This window comes from Strix uralensis, chromosome 21 (genome assembly GCF_047716275.1).
Source record: "Strix uralensis isolate ZFMK-TIS-50842 chromosome 21, bStrUra1, whole genome shotgun sequence".
Taxonomy (NCBI): domain Eukaryota; kingdom Metazoa; phylum Chordata; class Aves; order Strigiformes; family Strigidae; genus Strix; species Strix uralensis.
In genome coordinates this window covers 10,391,689-10,416,613 of record NC_133992.1, presented here as the reverse complement: position 1 = coordinate 10,416,613, position 24,925 = coordinate 10,391,689, and the positions used below count along the sequence as shown (strand labels likewise).

The window sequence follows — 24,925 nt, the reverse complement described above, 5'->3', positions numbered from 1 at the left end:
AAGAGAGCACCCGTAGGTGCACCCACTGCCCCGCAGCTCAGCCTCCTCCCTCTCACCTGGAGGGTGCTGCCGAAATCACGGCCCCACGCCGGGCAGAGGGAGACTGGCCATTTTATAATAATAGCAATAAAAATAATAACATTAAAGCGAAGAGGAAACCTTTCTCCATCTGCCCCACGTTCACTCCACCGGTTTCCCCGTGTGCCGTGGGGGCCCCTCTCGGCTGCCGCAATGCGAGGCACGTTACAGCGTGTCCTGCCCCCCCCCCCGCACACTTTCCCTCTGCACATTTCTACAGCAACGTCGTTTACTTGGTTAAATAACTCATTTATCTTTTTATACTCTCTGCAGATCATAATACACCCACTCTGACAATACCGCACACCAAAGACCTAATTTTAGAAATGGTGTTTATAAGTAATCAGTTTGAAATATTGGAGCGGTCGTATGATGGTTTTTTTTTTTCTGAAATACTGACGTTTGCAAGAAAGCTGCTCATAAGGAAAATTCTGATTATAACAACTCATTTAGAATAAATCAGTTTGAAATGGTTTATATAACACGGCGGTATGTGCTGTACATGAGCATCCAAGTTTCTGTGTTTTTCCTTTCAGTAAGATGAGATTAAATGAAACCCCAAATGCAAGTGGTTTTGGGCACTTTTTTTTTTTTTTTTTGCTAAGCGGAGGAAATGCAGCTTCTCAGCAATTTTATGGCCAATTGGGTTGGGAGAAAAAAAAAAAAGACAGACAAAAATTACAGAGAGCAGAATTACCACCCTTGCAGCCCACCCTGCTCCTACTCGCTCCGATGCCCCCAGCCTTCCCTTCCAGTTGGGGGGTCCCCGTGCACCCCAGTCCACCCACCCTGCAAGGGCATCTCGGGCTCTTTGGCTTTGCTGGGGGCTTTGCAACCCTCTTCCCCCCCACTCCCCATCCCAAAGACAACGTCAGCCCCTGGAACAACCCCATTCCCGGGCAGAGCCCGAGCCAGGAGCCCCAGGGGAGGGCTCAGACCTCCCACTGCTCTCCTGCAGCCTTGCCCCTGGGGCATCCCCCCCATGCCCGAGGCCTGGCAAACTCGTCACACGTGTCTGTGGGCTGGGTGCCAACTCCCACCCCAGCCAGGGCACGTGGGAGCTGCCCCCCCGCAGCAGCCGTTTACCTGCCTCTATTTTCGGAGCCTGGTTAAGGTCTTCCCTTGAGGGACAGGTAGAAAGCGCTCAGCAGAGCAGGGAGGCGGCGGGTTTTGGCTGATGCTGCATCCTCCGACCTCGGCCCTGCTCTGGCAAAGCGCCCGAGCGTCGATTCGGGGGAGCTGCAAATTCAATTTTAAAAAATAATAATAAATAAAGTGAGCGCGGGAGTGAGGGAGCGTGTGATGTGTCAGGAAAAAAAGCCACAAGATGCCCAAGCCAGCTCAGGTGAGGCGGGGGGGGAGAGGCTAAGGTAGGGCAGGGAACTCCAAAAACCCCAAATTTTGGGCAAAACCATTCCATTGGCCAAGGTTGGGGTTTGTTTCACAGCTCAAAGTGGAACCTGGACCCTCGGAGCAACACGAGGACATGGAGCCCCTTCAGCACCTATTACCAACCACTGCTCATTAACAGCATCCACCACCCAGAAGAAAGAAAACAGAGGAAAGAAAAGCGTTTAATTGTAATTTACTTTATTATTTTGTAAATGTGAATTTTACAAAGCGTTTTACAATTAATGATCACATTGGGGATTTTTTTTAAATGGATTTTTCATCATATGAAAACAGCTATGAGCACAGTTCCAACTCGGGGGTCTTAATCTTTTCTCTTTTTTTTTAGTTACTGATATATCGTGTCAGCCATGGCTACAAAATAACAGTCTTAACTATACAGAGTAAGAGCACATAAATACTAGTGAATAATGCACAATAAAAAAAAAAAAAAAAAAAAAAAAGAAGCTAGCATCGTTCGTGGCTGAGACAGTTGAGGAACATAATTCAGTGGTACTGTGAGATTTCCTTACAGCACAGAAAGTATTTTTAACAGTCATGAATTACAGTACTACTTAATACCCTATGAAGACGCTTTAAAAACAACCTTGTACTTTAAGTCCTTTTTTTCCCAAACATTCTGTCCAAAGGATTAATGTTCTATTTGAATCAAGTGCCATCCAAATGTTCAAGTCAAAAATATTTATACATTTATACTCAGTTGTTTTTTATTTATTTATTTATTATTTCTTTTTTTTTTTTTTTTTTTTCCCGTCTGCTAAAAATAGTATTGCAAGTTTTGGCTTTTACCTTGACATAAAAATCACAATTTTGTGTGCAAAACGCTTTAACAGTGGAAGAAACTCATCGGAGGAGTTGAGGGGTTTCCAATGTGAGTGCGTTAGACGTCAGCCCCCCGAGCGAGCGGGGCCGGGGAGCTCCCCGCTCGCTTCCCCCCCACCCCGCGCGCTCGGGGCTCGCTTGCTCACAGCACGACCGATTCGGACAGCAGAACACTTTGAACAGCAGATGAAGGCCGAGATGGCTGCGGACTGGCAATGTGGTGGTGGGGAGTAACTGCCGGGGCTCGTCCCGGTTTCCTGTTGGCCCTTCTCCACTCGCAGCGAGCTATTTCCAGAAAAACAAGCGATTTGAGCAAAACCCCGGTGGCAAAGGGCTGAGGGGAGGCGGCGGCCCCCTGCGTAACACCACGGCTCGGGTGCTCTGCTCCCTCAAATGCCGGTTAAGCCGTGGGTAATTCCAGTTTTGGGGGGCCAGGTTGGGTTGAGCCCCTCACCTGGCCGGAGGAGGGGAGCCCCCGGGCGTGTCGCCCATGGCCGGGCTCCCCGCCACCAGCCCTGCATCCCCCCCGGTCCCCCCGGGGGAATTTCTACGGTGAAACCACAGTTAGAAGAATTAAACCATCAAGGTGGCAAAAAGGACCCGCTCCCCATCTTCTGCCACCCCTCCTCCCGAGCCCCCTCTGCGGGCAGCTCCCGCCTGCGCCGGCATCACCGCCACCAACCCGGCGTGGGTACGTCACGGGCCCGTGGGACACCGGGGGGGGGTCACCGGGACCCCTGGGCAAATCTGGACCCGCAGGACGCCGAGACGCGGGCCCGGGGTGCGGCAGAAGGTCATGCACCCTTCTGCAAAGCGCAGCTCTCAGGGTGGTGGTGTTAATTGGCGCTAATGAGGAGGAGAGGGGCTGGCTTCTACACTATATGGCAGCTGCAGGTAACTTGTATGCTTACACTCCGTTTTCTTTAAAGGTGCTTGGTATAACTTTAGATATATAATATACATGTAATATTGCTAATAGTCAAGCATAAGAATAAAGGTGCAGACATACCATAAATACTGATGCTTTGATTTTACACTATCAGACCTAGATGAATGCAGTTTCCTATTCACATTATAAAGCAGCCCCAAATTCTATAATTTAAAATAGTGTCGTAAACAAAGAGGAGGAAGGAGTCGGTTATGATCTGATCTTCTTAATCTGTTTTCCTTGGAAAAAATGATCAAAAAATTCTAAGGCACTCAGGAAAGCCGCATACAATCGATGGACTGCTCTGTTCTCACCTTACATTCAGTATTTTAAAGGGGTTACTTTTTTTGTTTGGTTTTTTTTTTTTTTTTTTCGGAAGAATACAATCATTACCATATAACATTTTCAAACATATCATTAATCCTCCACACACAGGAAACATTAGTGCAAAATGCTTGCCCTCATCTACCAGATAAGGAAAAACCCAACGCCCTTCACATTTTAGAAGTTTGCCTTCCTAATAATAATAATTAATAAAACAAACAAACCCAAATCAAAAAAAAAAAAAAAAGGAAAGAAAAAAAAAGAAAGAAAAAACCCCAAAAATATACAGGAAGTTGTGCTAGGTATAAAAATATATATTTTCACTGTGCAACTTGACTCTCTTCAGACTCTCTGTCCTAAGCCATTCAAGTACTTCTGCTGCTGCCCCCCCTGCGGTGGCCCCCCCGGCCAGGGCCGTCTGTCTGGGCACGGGTTTGGTCCAGAATTAATACCTACAGCCAACTGTGAACCCCTTGGCCTGCTCACCAAACCCCAGCGAGTGCCAAAAAGGAGGAGGAATCCTTTGCAATCTCTTTTTTATATATATATATATATGTATATATATACACACGCACACAGACACACACGGAAGGGACGACTTGATCTCCGACACCCGGATCCGCTCCCAGCTTGCCTCAAACTTTTGGCAAACCCAAACTTCTGGGGAGGCGATGGGGGATCAGGAGGGTCTTCAGCCAAACCTGACCCCCCCGATCCCCACCAAGCCACCTGAGCTGCCCAAGAGCTGGCCCCCCAGCAGCTGCTCCCGCGGGGACAGGGGCACCCCCAGGGCCGAGGAACTGGCTCCCTCCATCTCCTGGGGGCTCTCTGGGGAAGAAGCCCCCCCCCAGCTCAGCCCGCTGGTCCCCGTACACCCCCTGCTCACGTCTGTCCTCCGGCTGCGTGTCCCCCCCCGTGCACAGCATGCCCCCGCATGCCCCCCACTTCGGCAAGAGCGCGAGCTTTGCTTGCTGACGTGGGTAAAGTGCAAATAGAACCCCCGGCCGTGCTTGTCCCCGCTCCTCCGAGGCATCACGCGCCTCTGCATCGGCTCATCGTGCTGCCACCCCCACCAGCCCCCCCACACCACCGGCAGCAGGGCACCCAGTCTGGAGCATCGTGGTCCGCCCAAGTCAAGCTGTGCTAAAAACTGAGACCTGTGCAAGACCCTGGCATTGATTTTTTTTTTTTTCCCCCCCCACAGGGCAAGGAGCAGTGGAACAGGCGAAGCGCCGGACAGCTTTGTTATTAGGATGCAAAAAAACTGCTTCAAGTATCAAAGAAAACAAAACAAGTAGCCAAAAGCTGGGTTATCCTCTCCCCCTTCCCCCTTTCCCCATGGAAATACAAAGAAGGAAGAAAACCCTGAGCAAAGCGCTGTCTGGATTCAGGAACCAAAGCAGGAAAGAAAAGAAGAGCACAGCCACAACAGCCTTCAAAAGTGACTCTTGGTGCACTCGTTCATAGTCCCAAACTTGTTAAAGAACAAGCTGCAAATATCATTAAAGCAGGCCGTTTAGTCACAGTAAAAATAATAATTAAAAAGAAAAAAAGCCATACTTGGCTTTCACATCACTGCCCCCAGCCCTTGGGGGCACTTCGACCTCAGCATCCTTGTGGGTGCCCGGCACCCCCCGACCCAGGACAACGCTGCAGCGCGACAGACCGGGCAGCGGCTGCGCCCAGCGCCGTGTGGGAGCCAGCTCTGCGAAAGGATTCTGGTCATTTTGGGGGATTTCTAAGGGCAAATGGGCAGAGTCGAGGCAGCGAGCCGGGGGTGAGCTGGTACCCGCTGCCTGGCCAGGCTCCAGGGGCACCCGCAGGTCCCACCCCAGCGCCCGCATCACAAGCCGAGGCCAGCTGGGGCCACCAAAGCCAACAGAGCCTGGGGACATCAGCTTTCAACAACAAAAAAATAAGACAAATAACTCAACATTGGGCTTTTCCCCAGAAGGGCCTGTCTGGAGGATGAGCAAGAGACGAAACACTTCCTCGTCCCCAAAACCTCTTCACAGAAGGGCACAAAGCTAATTTTTTTTTTTTTTTTAAACTTTTTTGCATCCAATATACTCCAAATTATTAAAGTGAGAGCATGGCTACCTGGGGAGGAGGGGAGGGGGCAGCAGGCAAGCCCCGCACGCCGGCGGCTGCACCGGTGTGGATGCTGCCGGGAGCCGACACCAAGAGCTCCCAGCTCCGTGCCCTTGGGAGGAAGAACAACGTGTTTTCCGTGCTCAGGTTCCTCTCCGAAGCCCCTCGCAGGTGGCTGAGGGGGGCTATGCGCCCCCCCAGAAGGTGGCCCCGGGACTTGGCCCGCCTGCTGCGCGCCCGGGTGCGGTGGGGTGACGCAAGTCCGTTCGCCCAAGAAGCGGGTGGCGTGAAGGCGCAAGCAAGGAGAAGCAAACGAAAAGGAGTCGCTGGGAGGAAGGGAGAGAGAAACGAAACCCAAAACCCAGCCGTATTGGGAAAAAAAAACACCAACAACAACCACAACACCGGCCAGGGTCTCCACCTGCATCCCACACAGTCCTCCCGACACATGCAAGCCTGAACTCCCGCGGAACCATCCCTGCTCCCGGGAACGGGATAAAACTCCCCAAGACAACAGCTCTGAGTCCCCACCAGCCTCCGACAGCAGCTGGGCGCCACAGCACCCTGCCCGCAGCACCCTGCCCCGCAGCGCCCACGGCAAGGGGCTCCCTCCAACACCAGAAGCCTTTAACGATTTCCCCCACCCTGTCCCACTTGGCTAGAGCCCTTCTGCTAGAGACAAACATCGCCAGTCACAGCACCTGTACCCTAACACACCTTGCTTTCCTGTTAAGTGACGGTAAAACTTTCTTTAGAGGACAAGGTTAACGATGGCTTTACTTCTGAGCTGAGTAATGGATGGGGTGGTGATGACAGGGGGTGGTGGTGGTTGGGGGGGGTGGCTAGCTTTTCTCCTCCCCTTCTTAAAATAAAAAAAAAAAAAAGGAAAAAAAAAAGAAAAAGCTACAATCTTATAGACTAACCTCAGGAATATCAAAAAAGGAGCCCAATATTTTTTTTAAGTAGGTCGCCACAGACCTAGTCGTTTACAGTATAACGAATGCGATTATTTCCTTCATAAATTTTAAATACAAGCAGAATAAAAATCACATTTTTTTCAGGCAACAGTAGCAGTTCAGTAGGTAAGTGGCTTGATCACATTTTTTGTTTTGTATTAGTAATGCATGCAAGCAGCTTTAGTATTACAGATCCCTTATAGGTCACGAAATGTTTGCTCTCTTTATAAAGTCCCTCCGTAAGTACCATCTTGTCTTCTCACGGGAGTTTCGGGCCGGCTGGAGGAGCCTGAACCTTGTTCAAAAGGTTGCGGAGTGCTTTGGGTATCCGATGCCATAGCATCTGTGGCAGCTGCCTCCTGTATCACAGAGCCAGCCCCCTCGGCATCCTCGCTCTGTTCGAAGGACTGGTTGGATCCATTGCTTAGCTCTACGTTCACTGTGTTAGTTCTCAAGGCTACTATAGTTCCTGAATCGCTCCTCCTTTCTGCATAGATTCGCTGCTCAAAGACCTGAGCAGTGTTGGGCTGGAATTCAGGATCCAGGGGGACACTGTTTGTGGTGGAGCCCATGACCGTGCGGTACATCTCCATCCCTTCCGGCAGCATGGACTTAATCTTCGGCAGCCAGCGCTTGCGGACCCGGCGGGCGTTGGTGCACATATCGGCTGCTATAACATTCATCTCGCTTTCCTTAAAGCTCGGGGCAAAATTCTGACAATACACTGCAAAGACAGGGATACACAGAGCTGAGGATTCAGAGAAAGCAATAGGAAGGCGGCTGCATGATCACAGCCTCTGCCCCGGCCTAGAGACCTGCCGCAAGGCTTAGCGTGGGCAGATGCCACAGAGCGGAGGTTCACCCAGGGGCCAGAGCTCTCCCAGGGAGAGACGTACAGACCAAGACTCCTCAGCTCGAGATAGAGACAATCAAGAAGGGATAAAACCAGAAGGCATAAAAACCCCAAGTGGCACAGGGAAGGGGGTTGGAGAAGGGGGAACCCAGCGAGCCCCAGAGGTACCAGGCTCCTGCCTGCAGCCTCCAGCTGGAGCCAGAGCACGCTGGGATGGCCCAAAGCAGAGATGGGCACAGAAAAGGCCAACACAAACTCCTCAACAGTAGATCCATTAACTGGCTCTTAAAACCACGGTGGTGTAGGCACAGCTGTGGGGCTGGAAAATGTCAGAGCTGCTCTCGACCAAGCAGAGGAGGTTGCCCAAAGGACTATCCTCTGCCTGTCCCACACCTTGTGCTGGCCACTGCAGGGCCACCAACCTGGCCAGTGCGGCTGCTCCGAGGTCCCAGCAGCAGCACGTCAGCTGGCACGTACCCTGCAGAAGCCCAGCAGTACCTCGGCTGCAGCCCTGCTCCTCCGCGGGGGCCGAGCACCTGCTGTTACGGAGCAACATCCAAGGAACTGCCATGGTGAGTAACTACCACCTAAAGCTTGTGCGTGGGGTAAAACTCAGGCAGTAAGAAGTCACCTTATGCCCTGACACACGACAGCGTGTTGTCGGCACTGTCGCCGGACAGCGATGCCTTTCCAACCTCTGAAGGTATTTGCAAACCTCAGCAAGGAGCAAGGCTGGAAGGTCCAGGCCCAGGACTCTCCAGGGGGAATCTGCTAATAGGGCGGCTGTCTCAGGAGAGCGCCACGCACAAGCTACGGGCAAGCACCAACAGCACAGCTTAGGGATTTTGTCTTTATGTATTGGACATCTGCCGTCTTATCCTTTCTCTTCACGTGCTACAGATCTCAGAGGGTGGCTGGAAGGCCCCTGGAGTTCAGCAGCACAGCAACAGTTAGGGAGAGGAAAGATTTATCTTCCAAATCTTAAAAATAATAATAAAAAAACTGCTTAGAGTTTCATTTTCCAGCGCAATATTTACATAAAGATTTACTATCCAGAATTCAGTGAGGGTGAGAGAACACATTGCTTTCCACTGTATATCAAGTCCACGGTAAGCAGGCTCCGCTGCACTAACCCATCAGGGTTTCCTACATCACCCAGGTCCTCACTCACCAGCAGATCCCTTTTGTCCCACAGCACACTCCTTGTACTCAACAGTGACTGCAAGAGCCAAATATTAAACCATTTGTTTCTGGTGCCTGCCATAAATAATTAAACTACCTTGATGGAAGTAACAAAACTCTCCTTTTCTTGTATAAACACCAGACACTGGGCACAAATACGCACAGTGAAGCAGGTAACCCGGCACATCCCAGCCCTGGCTAAAGTTAGGGCGCTGTGTAATCACGCAAACACAGGGGATCTTACCTGCAGGACAGCAGGAGGGTGTCAAACAGCTGAACCTTTTGTACCCCCGGCTCTGAGACAGAGCCCAACGGGTCGACACTAGGACAGACCGACTAGCCAAGCCACGTGGCACGATGCAGAACTGCTTGCAGTTCAAACGTTAACAACAAAAGCTCCTGTTGCTTTGTGCAATCTTCCGAAAGGCAATTATTTGCAGCAGGGCTCTCATTTTACATATTTTAAGAAGAAAAAAAGTCTACAGAACATATTCAAGGACACAGACTGTAAAACTAACAGAAAGGCTACCAGCGAGGTGGAGAGCAGATCCTCCTGTGCTACCAGGGCTGAAGCAGCCGGTTTTTTGATTCCCAGGAGCCCATTTACTGCTGAAGACCAACACCCCAAAAGGCTGCTCTCAGGCACCGCAGGGCCAGCACCTCCGAGATGCACTGCAGATGCCTCTGGGAGATGGACTGGAGCTGTACGCTCTGCTCCTGTAAACCAGGGGATTTGGCAGAGCCCTGCACTTGGATGAATCCAAATGCGAGCTGGACCCTGGGACATAAAAGCCAATGCACAGAGAGGGCCTGTTTCAGTGGCATCAAGCTCTGAATATTGCCAAAAACATAATTTCAAATTCCTTTTTAAAGCACCTATCTGTAAAATAATTAACTGCAAAATTAGTGCTTTAAAATATAGCAAACTAGTCAAGTAGCAATAATGTTTCATATTAAGATACTGCCAAAACCCACCAAAAATTAACTTCAGCCCCCCAAAATGATGCAAAATAAAGAAAATAAATCAATTTTCCTATCACCTAACTTCACCATCTATAGTTCCCATTATTATGCAACAGAGATGGCCTTCCCTGCTTAGGTTTGGGCTCTGCTCTCAGCGTGCCTTTCCAACCGAGCAGCAGTAAATCTCTCTCCTTACATTTGACTGCATTAAGGACCCTGCTGTCCAGGGGCTTCCTGCTGGGATCGCTCGTGGAGGACCGGATTCCAGTTCCACAGCTGTTGGCAAGCGTGTTCCTGCAAGAAAGGCAAAGGAAGAGCCTTACAGCGGGGACTCCAGGAGACAGCCACTGCCTTGTCCTCTTCCCTGCAGGTTCTTACGGAGGGATCACCACCTTACAGGGTTTTAAGGTAAGGAAGTGGAAAACCTGGTGCTCAGGTTCAAGCATCATTAAGAAAAAGCACAGAAATCAGTGCAGCATGCACAGAGGATGAAACGCTCATGACACATGGCTAAACCACCAGAAAATAATCTGAATCCCTTGGGAAGGCACAAAGAGCAGGAGGACATACCGATCGAAGAAGGTGGCCAGAAGACGTCTCAGAAGGACCTTGTGTTTGACACCGGCACATAAGTGGCAATTCATCAGCTGCCCCCGGGTGATGTAAACACCTGAGCCTGGAAGGGTTGGAGAGGGAGAATTCGAAATTAAGCCCTCGCCTCGCTGACAGCACCGCCTCCGAGCCACCACCAAACCGCTCCTCCTGGAGCTGGTGTGACACGGGAGGGAGCGTGCTCCTCACGAAACAAGGACGGCAGGATTTCTGCAAAAGCCTAGCAGGGACGGTTGTTCCAGTCCCTCAGGGCCTTGGCAAGTCCCAGGTAATAATAATTCATAATTTTATCTGTACAGAAGGGAAGTCTATGGAAATGAAATGAAAGGACTCCTTTTTTTTTTTTTTTTTTGCAAAGATACACAGCGCAAGACTTTATTCTGTGATTTTGTATCTACAGATCAGACTATTTACTCTTTCTGAAGGAAGAAAACCCCAATCCATTTGGCCTTTTCTTTTCTCAACTGAAGGATCGTAGAACATATAGCTGGAAAGAAAAAACCCCAGCTAGCACAGAAAAGGCACTCAGTTACACTACAGATCTAACTGTTTCCAAAAACCCCAGCCCAACACCTCTTGATACTTCTGGTGAGCAGGGAATTTTCCTTCTAATGCACAGGAACTGCTGACTTTGAAATACATTGCCTTTAAGGATGTTCTCTCCAGAAGAAAAAGGAGCCCCTGCCAAAGCAGCTTTACACGTCCAGGGGTTTGGCAGTGCTTTACAGCAGGTTTCTTATCAAACCTTTTTACTTTGCACATAGCTCACACAGACCAAACTGCTCCTGCCTCAGCACTGGCTTGCAGGGGGAGGTTATCCTATTTTTCAAGCGTGCTGTTATATGAGAGGGCTTTGGTATTTGCTTTTAATTAAGATTAAATAATGGGTCGTATCTGGATCCAGAACATGCTTTGTTCTCAAGACATAAAAACATCTACTGGAGAAATAAAATTACCTCCTGGATTTCCAGGAAAGCCTGCAGATGATTGTCCCTGATCTTCCGGATGAAGACAGAGCTGCAGAGCAGCCCACGCCGGCGGGCTGTGCCGGGGCAGGCGCCCAGCACCTCTCCGAGCTCAACCCCCTCCCTGGAGCAGGCAGCTGCCTGCACCTTCCCTGCTGCTGCGGGCAGCCCAGCCCACCAGTCCTGCCCCAGAAAATAGCAAGCATCACTCCAGATCTCTGAGCCATCCCACTTCTCATCAGGTATCTTCCACGTATCCTCTTCCATGCACAGCATCTGTCCTTCAGATGTACTACGACGGCTGCGAGGTTGTTGAAGACCCTCTCGGAGGGAGCTGCTGAAGTCTGGAGATCAATCATGGCATGAAAACCAGAGACAAAAGGAAAATACTCCGAATGCAGAGTGGAGGAAAACTTCTGCTGCGGGATCCTCCTGTGTGCTCCGGGGTCGAGCCACCCCCCAGGTCTCACCAGGTTTCAGACAGGAATCAGCTTTCTTCAGCAGTGGTATTTTAAGAGATAAGCCATCAGAGGGAACACCAGACACTACCGAGGGTAACTTCACTTTAATAAATCAAAAATAACCGAGTCAGCCACTATCGGTTAGTGATATTAATCTACTTTTTTTCCAGATTGAAAAATGTAAATCAAGCAGAGCTGCCTCAAGCCAATTTGCAGCTCTCACTGTGAAAATAACCTGCACCACTTGATGGTTTTAAGAAGTCTCACATAAAATGTAAATGGGTACAAAATGAATATTCCAGATACAAAATAAACGCTTGTGGTTGTACACTGTGCTGCGGCGTGTGCGTTTTACTCCTGCCTTCCATCAGAGACCCATCCTCCATCAGATGGAAACTTTCCTGGGCATCCCCTGAAACGCAGATTCCTTCTACAGACTGAAAATAAAATCACGCTACTCACCAAGAGATAAATAACCAGAAAGAAAGGACAACTGATTTGGATAGATTGCACTGCCACATGTCCTTTTTGTACCAACGGCTTTACAGGTATTAATTAAACCTCCCCCCGTGGGCAGCAGGTAGGGGTGGTCGAGCAAAGATTGCTGCACCTCAACATGGCTACGTCCAAGGGAAAAAACTTCACAACAGCATGGGCTATAAGCTGAGAGGACCACTGCAGCGAAGTGAAGCTGGGGAGAATTCATAAAAGCAGAATATAATTATTTAAACTGGAATTTGACCTGGACACCCCCGTCAAATATCCATCTTCTGTGCCGCACCTGGGGTGCCCGGGCTGCAGGCTGGCACAGCCACTGGATTTCATTCCTCTTTATCCAGCTCTACAACACCAGTATCTTTAAAAGCTAAACAGCACCATCTTCCACCTCAAGTTGGCCACAAATCGTTTATAGAGAAGTAGTGAATTCTCCCAATATTGTAAATTCCCCCCCAAATGAAAATAAAGATAGAAGAAAGAACCAAACCCAATTCCCTCTCTTCCTTCCTACTGCAGCATCTGACCATTTAGTAACACCCCCAATTCTAAAAAACAGGTTTTTCAAAGCTTGTTCGCTGACACAAATTTTATCTCCACTGCTTTGCAAATCTTATAATGCAATAGATTGTTTGCTGGATTTTTTTTTTTTTTTTAGATCTGTGCATCTAAATCAAAACACAATTGCGATGCAGCCCACACCAATCAGGAAGAACACAAGCTGGAGAATTAAATTAAAATGCTAAATTAATTCAATTGAATAAAGCCTGTTAATGACACATTTTTCTATCAGCAAATTAAAGGAAACTTAGAACTTTTTAAAAGATGATTGGTGATGAATAATCCAGAAAGACACAGCAAGGGCACACAAGATGCACAACTCCAGCAACAGTGCAAGCAAGATGAAGACCACATTTCAAGAAGGAAAACATCAGCGATCCCCAGGCATTCTCAAGCAAAGAAAAGTTACCCCACCATTACCTGCAACAAGCTCAAGTTTTTCTCCAGGATCTCCCTCTGAGTAGAGTTTTGGGTGGCAACGGTATCCGATTTGACTGATAAGACTGGCTGGGAGAGCAACTAGATCCCGTCGTATGAGGACACAGGAACGGTTCTCCAGTGGGATCTGCTCTGGCTTCTCTTGAGCAACTTAAAAATTAAAAGGGAAACCCATTAAAACAATTTATTATGCAGGCACCACGTTAGCAGAAAGTCAGATTTTGACTTTTTCACGTAGCTGTTGGAAATATTCCTCCCTCCTGAAGTACACCCATTCACTAGGGCTATCGGCTGCTGGGCAGATGCCACCTGGAAGCATAGACAGATCCCCTGGTCTCCCCCACCACCTACCACCGCAGTCTTGCAGGCGCGTTCGGGTTCTGTGAGAGGGATTCTTAGAATCTGATTATGCTTTAACTTTTCCTAAGTTAATCATTTATGAAAACGGGCAACTCTGCACAGCTGGCATCGTTCTGCAAGTGCAGCATATGGAGCTGGCTTCCCCAAACGCTCCCAGAAGAATGTCAGGTTACTTCACCAGGGGTTTCTAAAACAGGCACTAAATTGCCCGAGTTTGATAAATACCTGCAGCAGTACCATAACTACTTCTCTTGATGTTTTTCCTGATGAAGTTAAAAGCCAGACTCTGCAGATACCCACTGCACCAAGAAAGGTCACCGCAGCCTCCCTCAGCCATCTCCTGCAAGCTCCAACTCGCTCTCTGAAGCGCCTTCCCTTACTCTGCCTTTTGCAGGCTAACGTTTCCTCTCAACAACAAGAGAGACTTCAACCAACGAGTCAAAAAAAATGTTATTAAGCTGTGGCTTCAAAACCAAATTACTGGGTTTTGCCAGGACACAGCTGTGACTTGCCCCAACGTACCATCCCTGGAGCCCACCACTGCCCATTACAACCATTAACATTCAAAAGCTGGAAGTACCGAGCTTCCTACCAGCACGCCGCAGGCCTGGGTCTTGTGGGCATACAGAAGATTCGCTTAAAACACATTTACAGTGTGAGTCCACAGGCTTGCTTAAAATTACAAATTTTGACAGCAAAAGAGGGCTGACACGGGTATAATCAGCTCCAGCTGCACTGGGACATGGTGGGAACAGTTACAGTGCTGAATTGCAGCCCAGCTCTACAATGATCCATTTTTTTCCCTCAAAACTGTTTGATAATGTGACAAGCACCACGCATAAAATCCAACCCAGCTCCGTACTTCAATATCTGTGAATACAGAGAGGAGAAAAAACCCCAGCAATTAGCATTTCTGAACTCAAAATGTCTCCTACTCAAGAGGTGTCTTTTCCCGCAATTATTTTGGTGTTCTGGGGGCCACTTTTCCTCTCTCTAGATAAAATAACAAGTTTTGCAGACTTGTTGCTGCAGTAACCAAAGGGCGATGACTCCCGTACAATGGGAGCAGTGTTCTAACTAGGACATGCCCGCGACGCCGTGCTGTGCCGTGGCATCCTATCGCAGGCACAGGGCTGGAAGCATCCCTCTCGCATCGCTCCCTCCTTCCCTAAAAAGTCAGAACACCAGGAGGATGCCCCTTGCTCGTGGAGCCACGCCGCGGCAGAGCGATGTTTCCTTCAGCGATTGAGGACCAACCAGCGGCAGAACAATTCACGTGATGTTTTTAAACTAACTTCTCTTGCCATCACAGCCCGATTATCTATGCGAAGTGGCAGGGCTTTGTAGTGCTGATGCGCAGTTCCACTGACGTACAGAATTTTCACCAACTGCAATATTTCCCTGTTTAACAGCACTCCCAAGCACCCAGGCACCCTCTCCTTGGAGGTGGGAGTCACCAGCTTACACCAAGAAAGCACCTCAAAGACCTCCTATATTTCTGATGCTTTCAAAGAGTGATAAGTAGAGTATATCCAATTAAATACTAGTATTTTCCAGCTCAAACAAATCAAAAGCAGAGGGGCACTGGGTACAGGGGAACCAACACCCAGCGAGGGCCCACTCTGCTGTCCTTCACAGGCTTTCTGGCTCTGGCAAGGCGTTCCCACCAAGGCAGGCTGCAGCACAAGGGCCACTGCAAAATAAATACAAATCTGGAGGGGAGAGGAAGCAGCAGGAATGGACACCACAGTCAGCTGCTGGTCACACACAGGCTGAACTAAAAGCTAAAATTATATATACACTGCGTATGAGCTATCGTTCTGCCAATAAACCCCAGAAACCAGACTGAGAAGTCCAAGGTCCCCAAAGGCAGCAACAAAAAGGTGAATGAGGCTATTAGGGGTAAAACTGAATTTGGCATCAGTTTTTTGTGCTAAATGTACATCCCTGAGCCGTCAGGCAACAGGACAGGTGAGGATGAGGCCGTGCCCGTGCACGGGGCTGCTGCTAATTGCAGGCAGGTCGTCAGGGCGAGTGCTCCGCAGCGCCGGGCTCTCGACGGAGCCACTGCTTCAGCTGCCCGGCAGGAGCAGGAAAACCATCTCAGCCCCTCACAAGCACAACACTCCATGCAGGTCGTGTAAAACTGCATTTTTAATATTTCATCTTTACTTTTAACTCATGACTCAGGTCAAAAGCACCCACGATATTCATCACCAGCTAAAAACCGGCGGATGTTAAGCTGCTGAAGGGAAGCTGGGCAGACTGATATGGATTCTCAGAAAGTTTCTTAGAGGCCTCCAGTTATATCTTAAGCAATATAAAGGCTGCAGGTCTCCAGGGAAAGTAGTTGCAATCAATACCCTAAATGAGACAGAGTTCAGAGCAGGAGAGGCAGAAGGTCCTCGCAGCCTGTGACCCAATATTGCTCTAATGGGAACAGAAAAGAGCTGACTTGAGCAGCCACCAGCCACACCTTCCCCCTGCCCGCTTCTCCACCAAGACTGCTGTCACTTGAAGAAATTAAACACCTACAACATCCAAGCGGCAAACAGCTACAGCGGACAAGGACAAACCTGCCTGCTCTACCACCTTCCACAGGCAAACATTCAATAAAAACCAATTTTGGGGCCAAAGAGATCCTAAGGTAGCAATAATGAGGCAAGCAAGAGAAAGATCAGCATAAACACTGTGTTCACGCTACCTTCCCGGAGAAATTTTGAAGGATTTGGTGTCAAACCTGTTTCCTGAAAGAAAAGCAGCTTTTCAGGAAGACAACGCTGCCACGCTGGTTGGTGACAATCCTGCCTTGAAGAAATTCTTTGCTTTTGAAGACATTTCACTTCCTACACATGAAGCCATCGAGAAGTTTACATTTCTTCCTGTGAAATCAAATACTTCATAAAACAAACTAAAATTCAGGCTAAAAAGACCAAGCATAACTCAATCCACTATTCTATTTTGGTTACATCTGTCCTGCTGGCTTGCTGTCTATAAATCTCTTATTAAACAAGGGCATGAATAATTTTTTGGACTTTGTTTCCATTAAAGCACTATTCAATGATACTAAACAAAAACGACCAAAGATTTAGGCCTTTCAGTGCCACCTCAATTCAGCAGATAGCAATCGGTTATGTAAAGAAGCAGGATACAAGAGACACTTTGGTCCCATGTTTTCAAAGAAAGCCAGTCTGTTTGGCCTTTATGCTCTGAAGAACAGGATAGTATTTGCTTCTAATTAATTTGTATCTTCAGAGGGCAGCGGCTCCTTCCCTTTGAATGAAAGGGCAAACAATGTGAAGTATTGTTTAATACAGTTTTGTTCTCGACCAAGAAAGGAGCCTACCAGCTAGCGGAGAGGGGTAGGAAATCATTACAGAGGAAGCAATGAGAGCTGCCAGCCCAACGCTGGTGTATTTTATTTATTCAGATATATGCTTTCATCTCAAACTTACATGGACGCTGCAGCTGGCAACAAGTGGTCCAGAATGGGCAATATCCCCGGTTTTCTGGCTGAAGAAGCAGCCCCAAACCAACCCACCAGTCCACACTCAGAGAAAAGCTGGAGTTGTGGGAATTACCAGTGCTCCGCAGCTCCGGGCTTTGCGTGATGCTGGGAGCACGTGTCCTCCTTGTCCCTAAAACATACTGTCCAGCTCAGAGGTCCGTTACCCACCTTCTTGCTGAGCTCACGATGGTTTTGGTGACGCCAGGACGGTTGTGTGTCCTGCCCGGCGTGTCTGGGACCGGAGATGTTGAGCCCACACAGCTCCCGTTGACCCTCATCGGTGATGGGCAACTAGCTGCTCGGGTGAGTGCCTGGGGTCTGGCAGTGCTGGGAACTGCTGGCCACACACCTGGCACCAGTATTCACTTATTTCCTTAGTTCCTGACAATCCAAACACCAGGGCTTTGAAATTACTCATGAACCCCCAATTCCCACCAGTCTGGGTTCTCCTCTTGATCATTTACTGCATATAAACTTCAACATACACCTGTGGGTAAGAAACAACTACTTCTGTTTTAGGAATGGGATTCTGAGATACAGAAAGATCAGAGTGATGGACCCTCAACCAAAAGTTAAGCGCCCCAACACAAAACCACAAGTCACAAGCCCTGGTCCACCACAACGGTTACAAAACCATCTCCACCTGCTCCACCACCAGTCACCACGTATGCAAACACAGGGATAATTCTCCCCTGCTCTCTACACATCAAGCAGTTTCTTTTCAAATAGCAATATTTTTACAAACATTTTTATCCCATTAGCCTATTTTCCACTGGCAGTGGGACTGCCCCAAAAATAGCATCCCTGCCGCAGCCCCGGCATCGCCAGCATCTGCCTGCCTACGTAAACCTGGACCACAGAGGACACACACACGCACAGAGGGACAGATATATGATATAGTCCCAACTGGGATGGTTTACGTTTTACAAATAGTACATTTATATCAACGTACTGGAATGTAGAGATTTGATTTGTGACCTATTTATACAGGGAGGTAATCTGGAATTAGTATAGGAAAAATATTACTGGTTTATAAATACCCCTATCTTGCCTTCGCTTCAGTTCTCAGCCAGGAGTGAAACATCTGCCAGCCTAAAATTAAACATCTGTGTTTTACGGTGAGGAAACCAGGACTGGAAGTTTAACGCCAAAAAAGGGCAGAGGCTGCGCACCCCCAGCGTGGGGCTTTGCCTTCCTCCGGCTGCTCAGCGCCGCGGCCAGCACCGGTCCCCGTGCCGGGATGGTCCCTGATGCCAGCACTGGCTGGCTCCCGTCGGCACTTCCAGCAGCGGGGCTGTTTGAAACCCTCAACAAAAAGCCAAAGGAAAAGTGCTCTGGTGAATCAACAGGGCATCCTCCCTTGACCACTTTATTTCCTAAACACCCACCAGCTCTTTGCTCGCGAGCATCCCTCCGTGCGCAGCACGGTGTCGGACCGGCCACCGCACGGTCCTCGCAGGCTCAGCTCACCACTCCCGCAGTTAGAACCAGCTACTTTATTACGGCTGCAATTATCCGGCGTCGCGAGCCGTGATTTAAACCGTTGCAGCGTGTTGTTCCCAGGCTTGGTTTGGGATGCCGTGCGGGCTCCGCCGGAGCCGCTCATTACGGATTCTGGGTTGTTTCTTGCCCTCTTTCCTTACTGTCAGGAATCAGAGGCCAGGAGAGAAAACTATTCTCTCAGCTAATTACCACAACTATTCTATAATGGCTATTTTAGATGAATTTTTAATGAAGTGTGCTCTTGTCAGTTCGGGATTTCATAACTTTCAAGTCCAGCCTTTACATTCCAGCCATTTGCTGCATAAAGATTTTTCCTCTCCCCTGCAAACTGGCGCAGCAGGAGCAGGGGAGGAGGACGGACCCTCGCACAACTTCGCTTGCGCCTGTCAAAATTAAATTAACTGCATCTGCTAAGCAGCAAGCTGACTGACAAGAACGCGGTTCAGTGCAGAAAAACGCCGAGCATCTGCAAGTCCTGCTGAAACCCACTTCAGATCAGGCCCACGACGCTGTAATTAACAAGGATAAAAATACTTTGCTTTTGTTTAATATTTTCTGGAGTTGTGCATTCCTCAGATCAGATGCTAGAAACCTCATTAAGTCTCACTCGTGTCCTCAAGGCCCACATGTTCTCCCCAAGCAGACCTAGTTACAGAATAAGGAGCCATTTTACTGTGATGCTCCCAGCCTGCCGCAGCAGCAGGCGGACACGGGGATGGTGGCGGTGACGCTGTGGCCACCGAAGGCGGCCAGAGGCTGGTGGGAGCTGAGGCACCTTTTCCTACATCCCTCTGCAAGCTGCCACCCTGTCTATCAACACCTAAACCTAACCCTCCCATCAGTCTGGGTTTAAGACTGGGCTTATCTTTTCATTTAGCTGCTGCTCCTTTTGCAGGTCCAACACTTGTTCCAGTCCACCACACCAGTGTCACCACTGCAGGAGGCACATCACTTAACAAGATCTTCTCCTCACTCCCTCTACCACCATCAAACCCTTGGCCAAGGTGATGATGTGCTCCTTGTCTCTCAGTTTTGAGGATTCGGTGTGGTTCTGACTATAAAAAGGGGTGAACAAAAATAAATTAAAAAAACACAGCCTTGGGGCAAGAAGGAGCTTCGTGACCCCCCTGCCCCACACTGCCCCAGCCTTGGGAGTGGTGGGTGGTGATGCTCCAGGTGGGTGATGCTCAAGGCAAGTGATGCTCAAGGCAAGCAAAGCACTCGGGCCACCAGCATCCCACCACACACTCGCCAGCATTAGCCGAGTCAATGCTTCAGCTGGGGAAGGAAAAAGTGGAGAAAAAGGAGGGGAAAAAAAAAGCCCTCTCTGAAATTCAGGGCTTCATCTGCTGTGCTCTTCTTTGGCTTTGTTTTTGTTTTTACAAACAGGGCTCTTGGAAACCTTGGCAATCACTATTTTAAAGGGCTCCCCCCTCCCCCAGGCCTTTGTAAGGCTGTCGGGATCTACATGCCAGGAGCAGGATTAGCTGGCTTTCTCTCTTCCATCTTATGGTTTTATTATTCTGCACCTTTTGAGGGTACAGTTTATCCCGAGTAATTAAAACACATTTAGCTGTACAAGTCCAAACCATAATGGAATAGCTTAGGTTTTATATTTTTTAATCTCTTTTTTGTGTGTCCTCTTTTCCAGGAAGCCTGATACTACAGCTGGCTTATTTAAAACAGGAAACTCCCTTGAAATGTGCTGGTGTGGAAGAGGTATTTTAGCAGAAACGTGCTATATTAGAGCCTTACGGCGGGACCGGGCAGCGCTGCGCTCCTGACCTGCCTCCTCCCCGAACGGACCCTGCCTCGGCATCACAACATGGTTCGAGTCTTCCCCCTACAGAAACCAAGCAGGAAAACTTCGCTGTGGGATGCCCAGCGCGAGGGCTGGATGGCTGCAGCATCTCCAAAAATGCCCAAGAAAGCTGCTCATTTTTTCACTTTTCCAACCGGGACGACTCCACCACACTACAAGAATTAGGTACAGCCTAATAGCTGCTGCCTGCATGGTCCTGGGGCTGGTCCTGCCCTCGCCTTCTGAATTTATTTTGTTCTGTTACTGCATGAACTGGCCCCATGACGGGGAAGGAAAACACCGTGTCCAAGGGTATAATCCCATTGCTCTGAGGAACGATGCTGCGAGCCCCGGCGCTGAAGGCAAACCCACATTACTCACTGCATGCTCTACAGCAGGGAAGCGCAAAGCAAAATAAAAACAAAACCAGTGTGGGGGAAAACAGCCTGATTTCTCTGCGGTCTGACACTAACAGCAGCTGGGGCACAGGGTCCTGCTCCTGCCAGGTGGGCGGCCCTGGAGGAGACCCCAACCTTGTCCCCATTCCCTGATCCCACTCCCCCTCGCTCACCCAGTACCAACTGCTGGGAGTTGAAGCACGGCAGAGAGAGCAGACAGGCTTTTGAGACTCATTTTCTACAACTGGCTTGTCCGCTTTTCTCAGCAAATATTTCTAATATTAAAATAGTAACATTGCTTTCCCTCTTTTGCACAAGGCTTGGCAAAAATGCTTGGAAAATACTGCTTATCTGCTTGCTACCTGGCAGGGGGACATGCCAAGGGCACACTGGGCTCCTGCTCTTTGGGATGGGATGGGATAGGACAGTGTGTGGGGATGAGACTGTTCTCAGGGAAAGCCTGGCTTTAGGTAACAGAAATGGTCATATTTGTCAAATCTCCTTTACTTAAGAATAAAATCAAACAGCTTTGAGGAAAGCATGCCAACTCTTCAACAAACGAGAGTTAAATATTTGCAAAATTAGTCCAGCAATTTCAGCGCAGAACCGTAGCGGGGAAAGAGGCTCCAGGCAAGAGGATGCTCTGCGCAGCCAGAGCCGGCGGGAAGATGTCCCTCCTCGGGGAGCGCCCGCGGATCAAAGCTGCTGCCACAAACACCTGCAGCTCCGACGGGGAGGCCACGGCGCCGAGGCCGAGCCTCCGACCGGGATGCTGCGAGCTTCATCCGACTGAGATGCAGGCACGCCAGCGACCCTCCCGCTCGGGCTCTGTGCCCCCAGCCTGCCCCTGCTCCTCGGCAGGCTCTGAGCCCTGCAAGGTGCTGGGGGTGCACACCCCAGGAAGCCCTCTCCTGCGCAGGGAGCGAGAGGGAAGGGGCCTCGTGCCCCTGCACCCACCCAGGGGCTCAGCCGGCAGCTCCTGGCTGAGCATCACCAAAATGAAACCACCTCCTCTGTCTAAGGCATGCCCAGGGACTCACCTAACAGAGAACTAAAAGATTATCGAGAGGCCCCCAAACTGCTTTTCCCTTTTTGACAGCGATGCGCTGGGCAAGGCTGGCAAAGGAAAGGGGGGTCACTTCAGGCAGTGGGCATAAAAGTCCTTTTTTCCTTTTTGTGGATATTCCTAATTAACAACATCTATGAAAATGATTTATTTCATGTTTTTCTCCCTTCCTCCAAGTGTCGTATGTTCATCACTTTTTAAAAAATTTTATTCTAAAAAGCCAGGACAGAGGGAACGTACCTTGCACCTCGCTGAAGACTAACTCCCAGACCGACCACCTTGCCCCCGCCGGGCTGGCAAGGGCTGACACTTCCCTCCCCACGGACGACTGTCCCTCTCAGATGACCCTCGCCAAGGGACAGTGTCACCACTGCACAGGTTGTGTAACCACCAGGCTGCAGCTTGGTGGCCTCAGCCAAAAAAAAGGGCTAAGCTGAACGTGGGGGAGGCCGCAGCCTCTCTTACCTAAAGAGCCTCTCAGCTGGGGACACGGCCCATGAGTGATGGCACGAGGGGACCTGCTCACGCCATACCCAGACACCAGCACCGAGCCCACCACGTGCACCGCGCTACATAAATAAACAAACGAAGCCCCTGAAGACAAAAGCCTGATGAACAAGACCAAAACCACCCGTGCTGGCTGGAGAAGGACCAAGCAACCACTGAAGGAGAGCGGAAAACCCAAGGACAGAGACTGTCCGTTACCAGAGTAGCCTCCTGAGGACTTGATGTACATCTGCCCGTACTGCTCCTCCACCATGGTGTCGTACGCCTCGTCGTCCTCCTCATCCTCCTCGTTGTGGTAGGAGGTGGGGCTGTCGGTGGTGGGAATGCTGCTGGCGCCGGGGCTCGTCCGCTCCCCCTGCGAGTACTGGACCTGCTGGACGTTGGGGATGAGGGTGGCCAGGTTGGGCATCCCGTAGTAGGAGACACGGGAGAGCTTCAGGGGACCGGCGTTGGAGCCACCACCGCCGGTCCCCTCCCGGGCACCGGGCTCGAGGGGCCGCTTGCCGGGCAGGCCGGGCAGGGCAGCTGCCTGCAGCTCGAGGTTCTCGTGTTTGACGCGCGTGAGGAGCGGGATGGGCATGGAGGGGGACATGACGTAGGGCGCCGAGGCCGACTGCAGCTGGTTGCAGGGGCTCTGCGGCTCCGAGCTGGGGTCTTCGATCATGGTGGTCTGAGAGTCACAGTGGGGAGAGCTGACCTTGAACATCAAGTCCGTCCCTTTCTCCACGATGTGCTGGATCTGCAGGAAGCCCGCCGTGTACATCACCACCAGCTGCTCGCTCGCCGCCATGGTCAGCTTCCCGGTGTAGCAGAAGGAGAGGATCTGCTGGAAGCAAGCGGGGGGGACGGTACCCGGCAGCTCAAAGGCATTTTTGCTGTTCCCACTGAACAAGTCTCGGAAGTAGAGGCTGCTGGCGGCCAGGACCGCCCGATGTGCCTTGAAGGCTTGGCCCTTCACCACGATGGAGACATCGCAGTACAGCCCCAGCAGCCGCTGCTCGTTCAGGCAGCCCAGAACGGTGTTCCCAAAGTTGGGAATCTCTATGTGCAACATCTGCGACATGGCTCAGGATCGGCTGGAGCTCCTCAGACATTCAATGCAGGAATATCCAAAGTAGGGCACATCTGAAAAAGGGAGAAGGCAGGGAGAGAGGCACAGCATTTTTAGACAGTTCACCAAAGCAGGCAGAAGCAGAGGAACCCACCTCACTCGACATCAAAGGCTCAAAACTAAGCTCTGAGAGCTGATGCACAAAAGCAGTCGCTTATAAAAATTACTTATCAATGTTTTCAAACAACATTCGAAATGCTTTTGGTGGATGGCAAAGGATATTCCAAAAATGCAAGTATTTTCTTCAAGTTGCGGTCTGTTTAAATAAGCACCACTGATCTATTCCCCCAGGGGCTTTACTTTATGCAGGAAAATCTGAACGGTAATGGGAGAGGAGTGAACAGTAAAGCAAACGTGAGATAGAATCATAGAATTGTTTAGGTTGGAAAAAATGTTTAAGATCACTGAGTCCAACCGTTAACCCAGTCAGATAGTCAGACAGATCTCGGGTAGCATTATATAAGAAACACAAAACCCAGCAGCTATGTTGAAACTACAGAAAAGATATTTATAAAACAATGTGCCATTCTGCCTGAAATAAATACAGGATTCTGCCGGAGCAACAGCTCCCAGGAAAAAGCACTTTGAAAAGCAATCTTGCCATTTGCACCAGAAAGAGGGAGCATTTCAACAGTTAAACCCCTTCTCAACAGATTTATCCTCCAACAAAACGAGGCTTATCTCCAAATTAAGCCAGATATTTGAGCCCCAATAAAACAAACCAATGTGCTGCAGCGAGCCGCCTACCAAGTTGTCTCCTTATTTTTCTCCCCTAAATCCAAAGTGGGGCAGGGGGAGCCCCAGCCCAGCCCCTCCTGCAGCCGGAGCCCCCCAGCCCACTGCCCCGGCTGGGGGTACCGTCCCCAGCCGAGCGGCTTCAGGGACCCTTCGAGCAACCTCACATGAAACGGGCTCGAAGCGACGGCTCCGGCTTTGCATCCCACCGCGGCCGCTCTTTAAGGCCAGCTGTACCTTTTGGCCATGGGGATAATTCCTCCTTTCACCGACCAAATAAAGCTTCGCGTTGGAAGGGACCTCGTGCACAAACCCCATGCAACGGCAGAGCAGGTAGCGTTAGTGCAGCCCGGGCACTGAAACTCCAGCAAAGCAAATCACTGCGGATTCACCGGCACAAGCCGGAGCCCAAACCCCCCCGTCCCCCCTCCCCGAGCTCCATGCAAGAGTCCAGCAGATTTAAAATCCTGTTTGCCTTCGATACTACTGAGGAAAAACTACGGTTAAGTAGTACTGAAAGCTTCTAAGAACAATATTTTTTAAAAAAAGGAAAAAAAAGAAGTTTATCTGAGAAAGATTAAAAAAAAAAATCTCTGAAAAGAAAATAATAACCCACAAAGAGCTGCTCTGTTCCCATTGCTGGGAAAAAAAAAAAAAAAAGTCCTATCTGCAAGGCCACGGGGTAACAGGAAGAAAAGGGAACACACTCGGAGCCAATTTAATTGTATCTGCATGGTTAAAAAAAATTCTTCCGAGCGAGGAAGTTGCCGGTCCCCTCGCCTGGCTGGGAGCAAACG

At 49.8% G+C, this 24,925-nt stretch overlaps 1 protein-coding gene across 5 annotated transcripts in view; it reads right to left on the bottom strand.

Moving 5' to 3' along the window:
* Nucleotides 1–1,651: 1,651 nt before the first annotated feature.
* The window catches only part of NACC2 (NACC family member 2), a 63,044-nt gene continuing 39,770 nt past the window's right edge, over nucleotides 1,652–24,925 (bottom strand). For 4 of the 5 annotated variants that reach the window (XM_074890967.1, XM_074890971.1, XM_074890970.1 and 1 more), the window contains exons 2-6: nucleotides 22,481–23,407; nucleotides 13,122–13,289; nucleotides 10,178–10,283; nucleotides 9,804–9,901; nucleotides 1,652–7,333 (exon numbers count right to left, since the gene is read on the bottom strand). In XM_074890967.1, coding sequence (XP_074747068.1) covers nucleotides 6,834–7,333; nucleotides 9,804–9,901; nucleotides 10,178–10,283; nucleotides 13,122–13,289; nucleotides 22,481–23,345 — 1,737 coding nt within the window. In that variant the 5' untranslated portion in view covers nucleotides 23,346–23,407 and the 3' untranslated portion in view covers nucleotides 1,652–6,833. Of the gene's footprint in view, nucleotides 7,334–9,803; nucleotides 9,902–10,177; nucleotides 10,284–13,121; nucleotides 13,290–22,480; nucleotides 23,408–24,365; nucleotides 24,906–24,925 lie in introns of those variants that run through there. The other variant, XM_074890969.1, reaches the window with a different exon arrangement.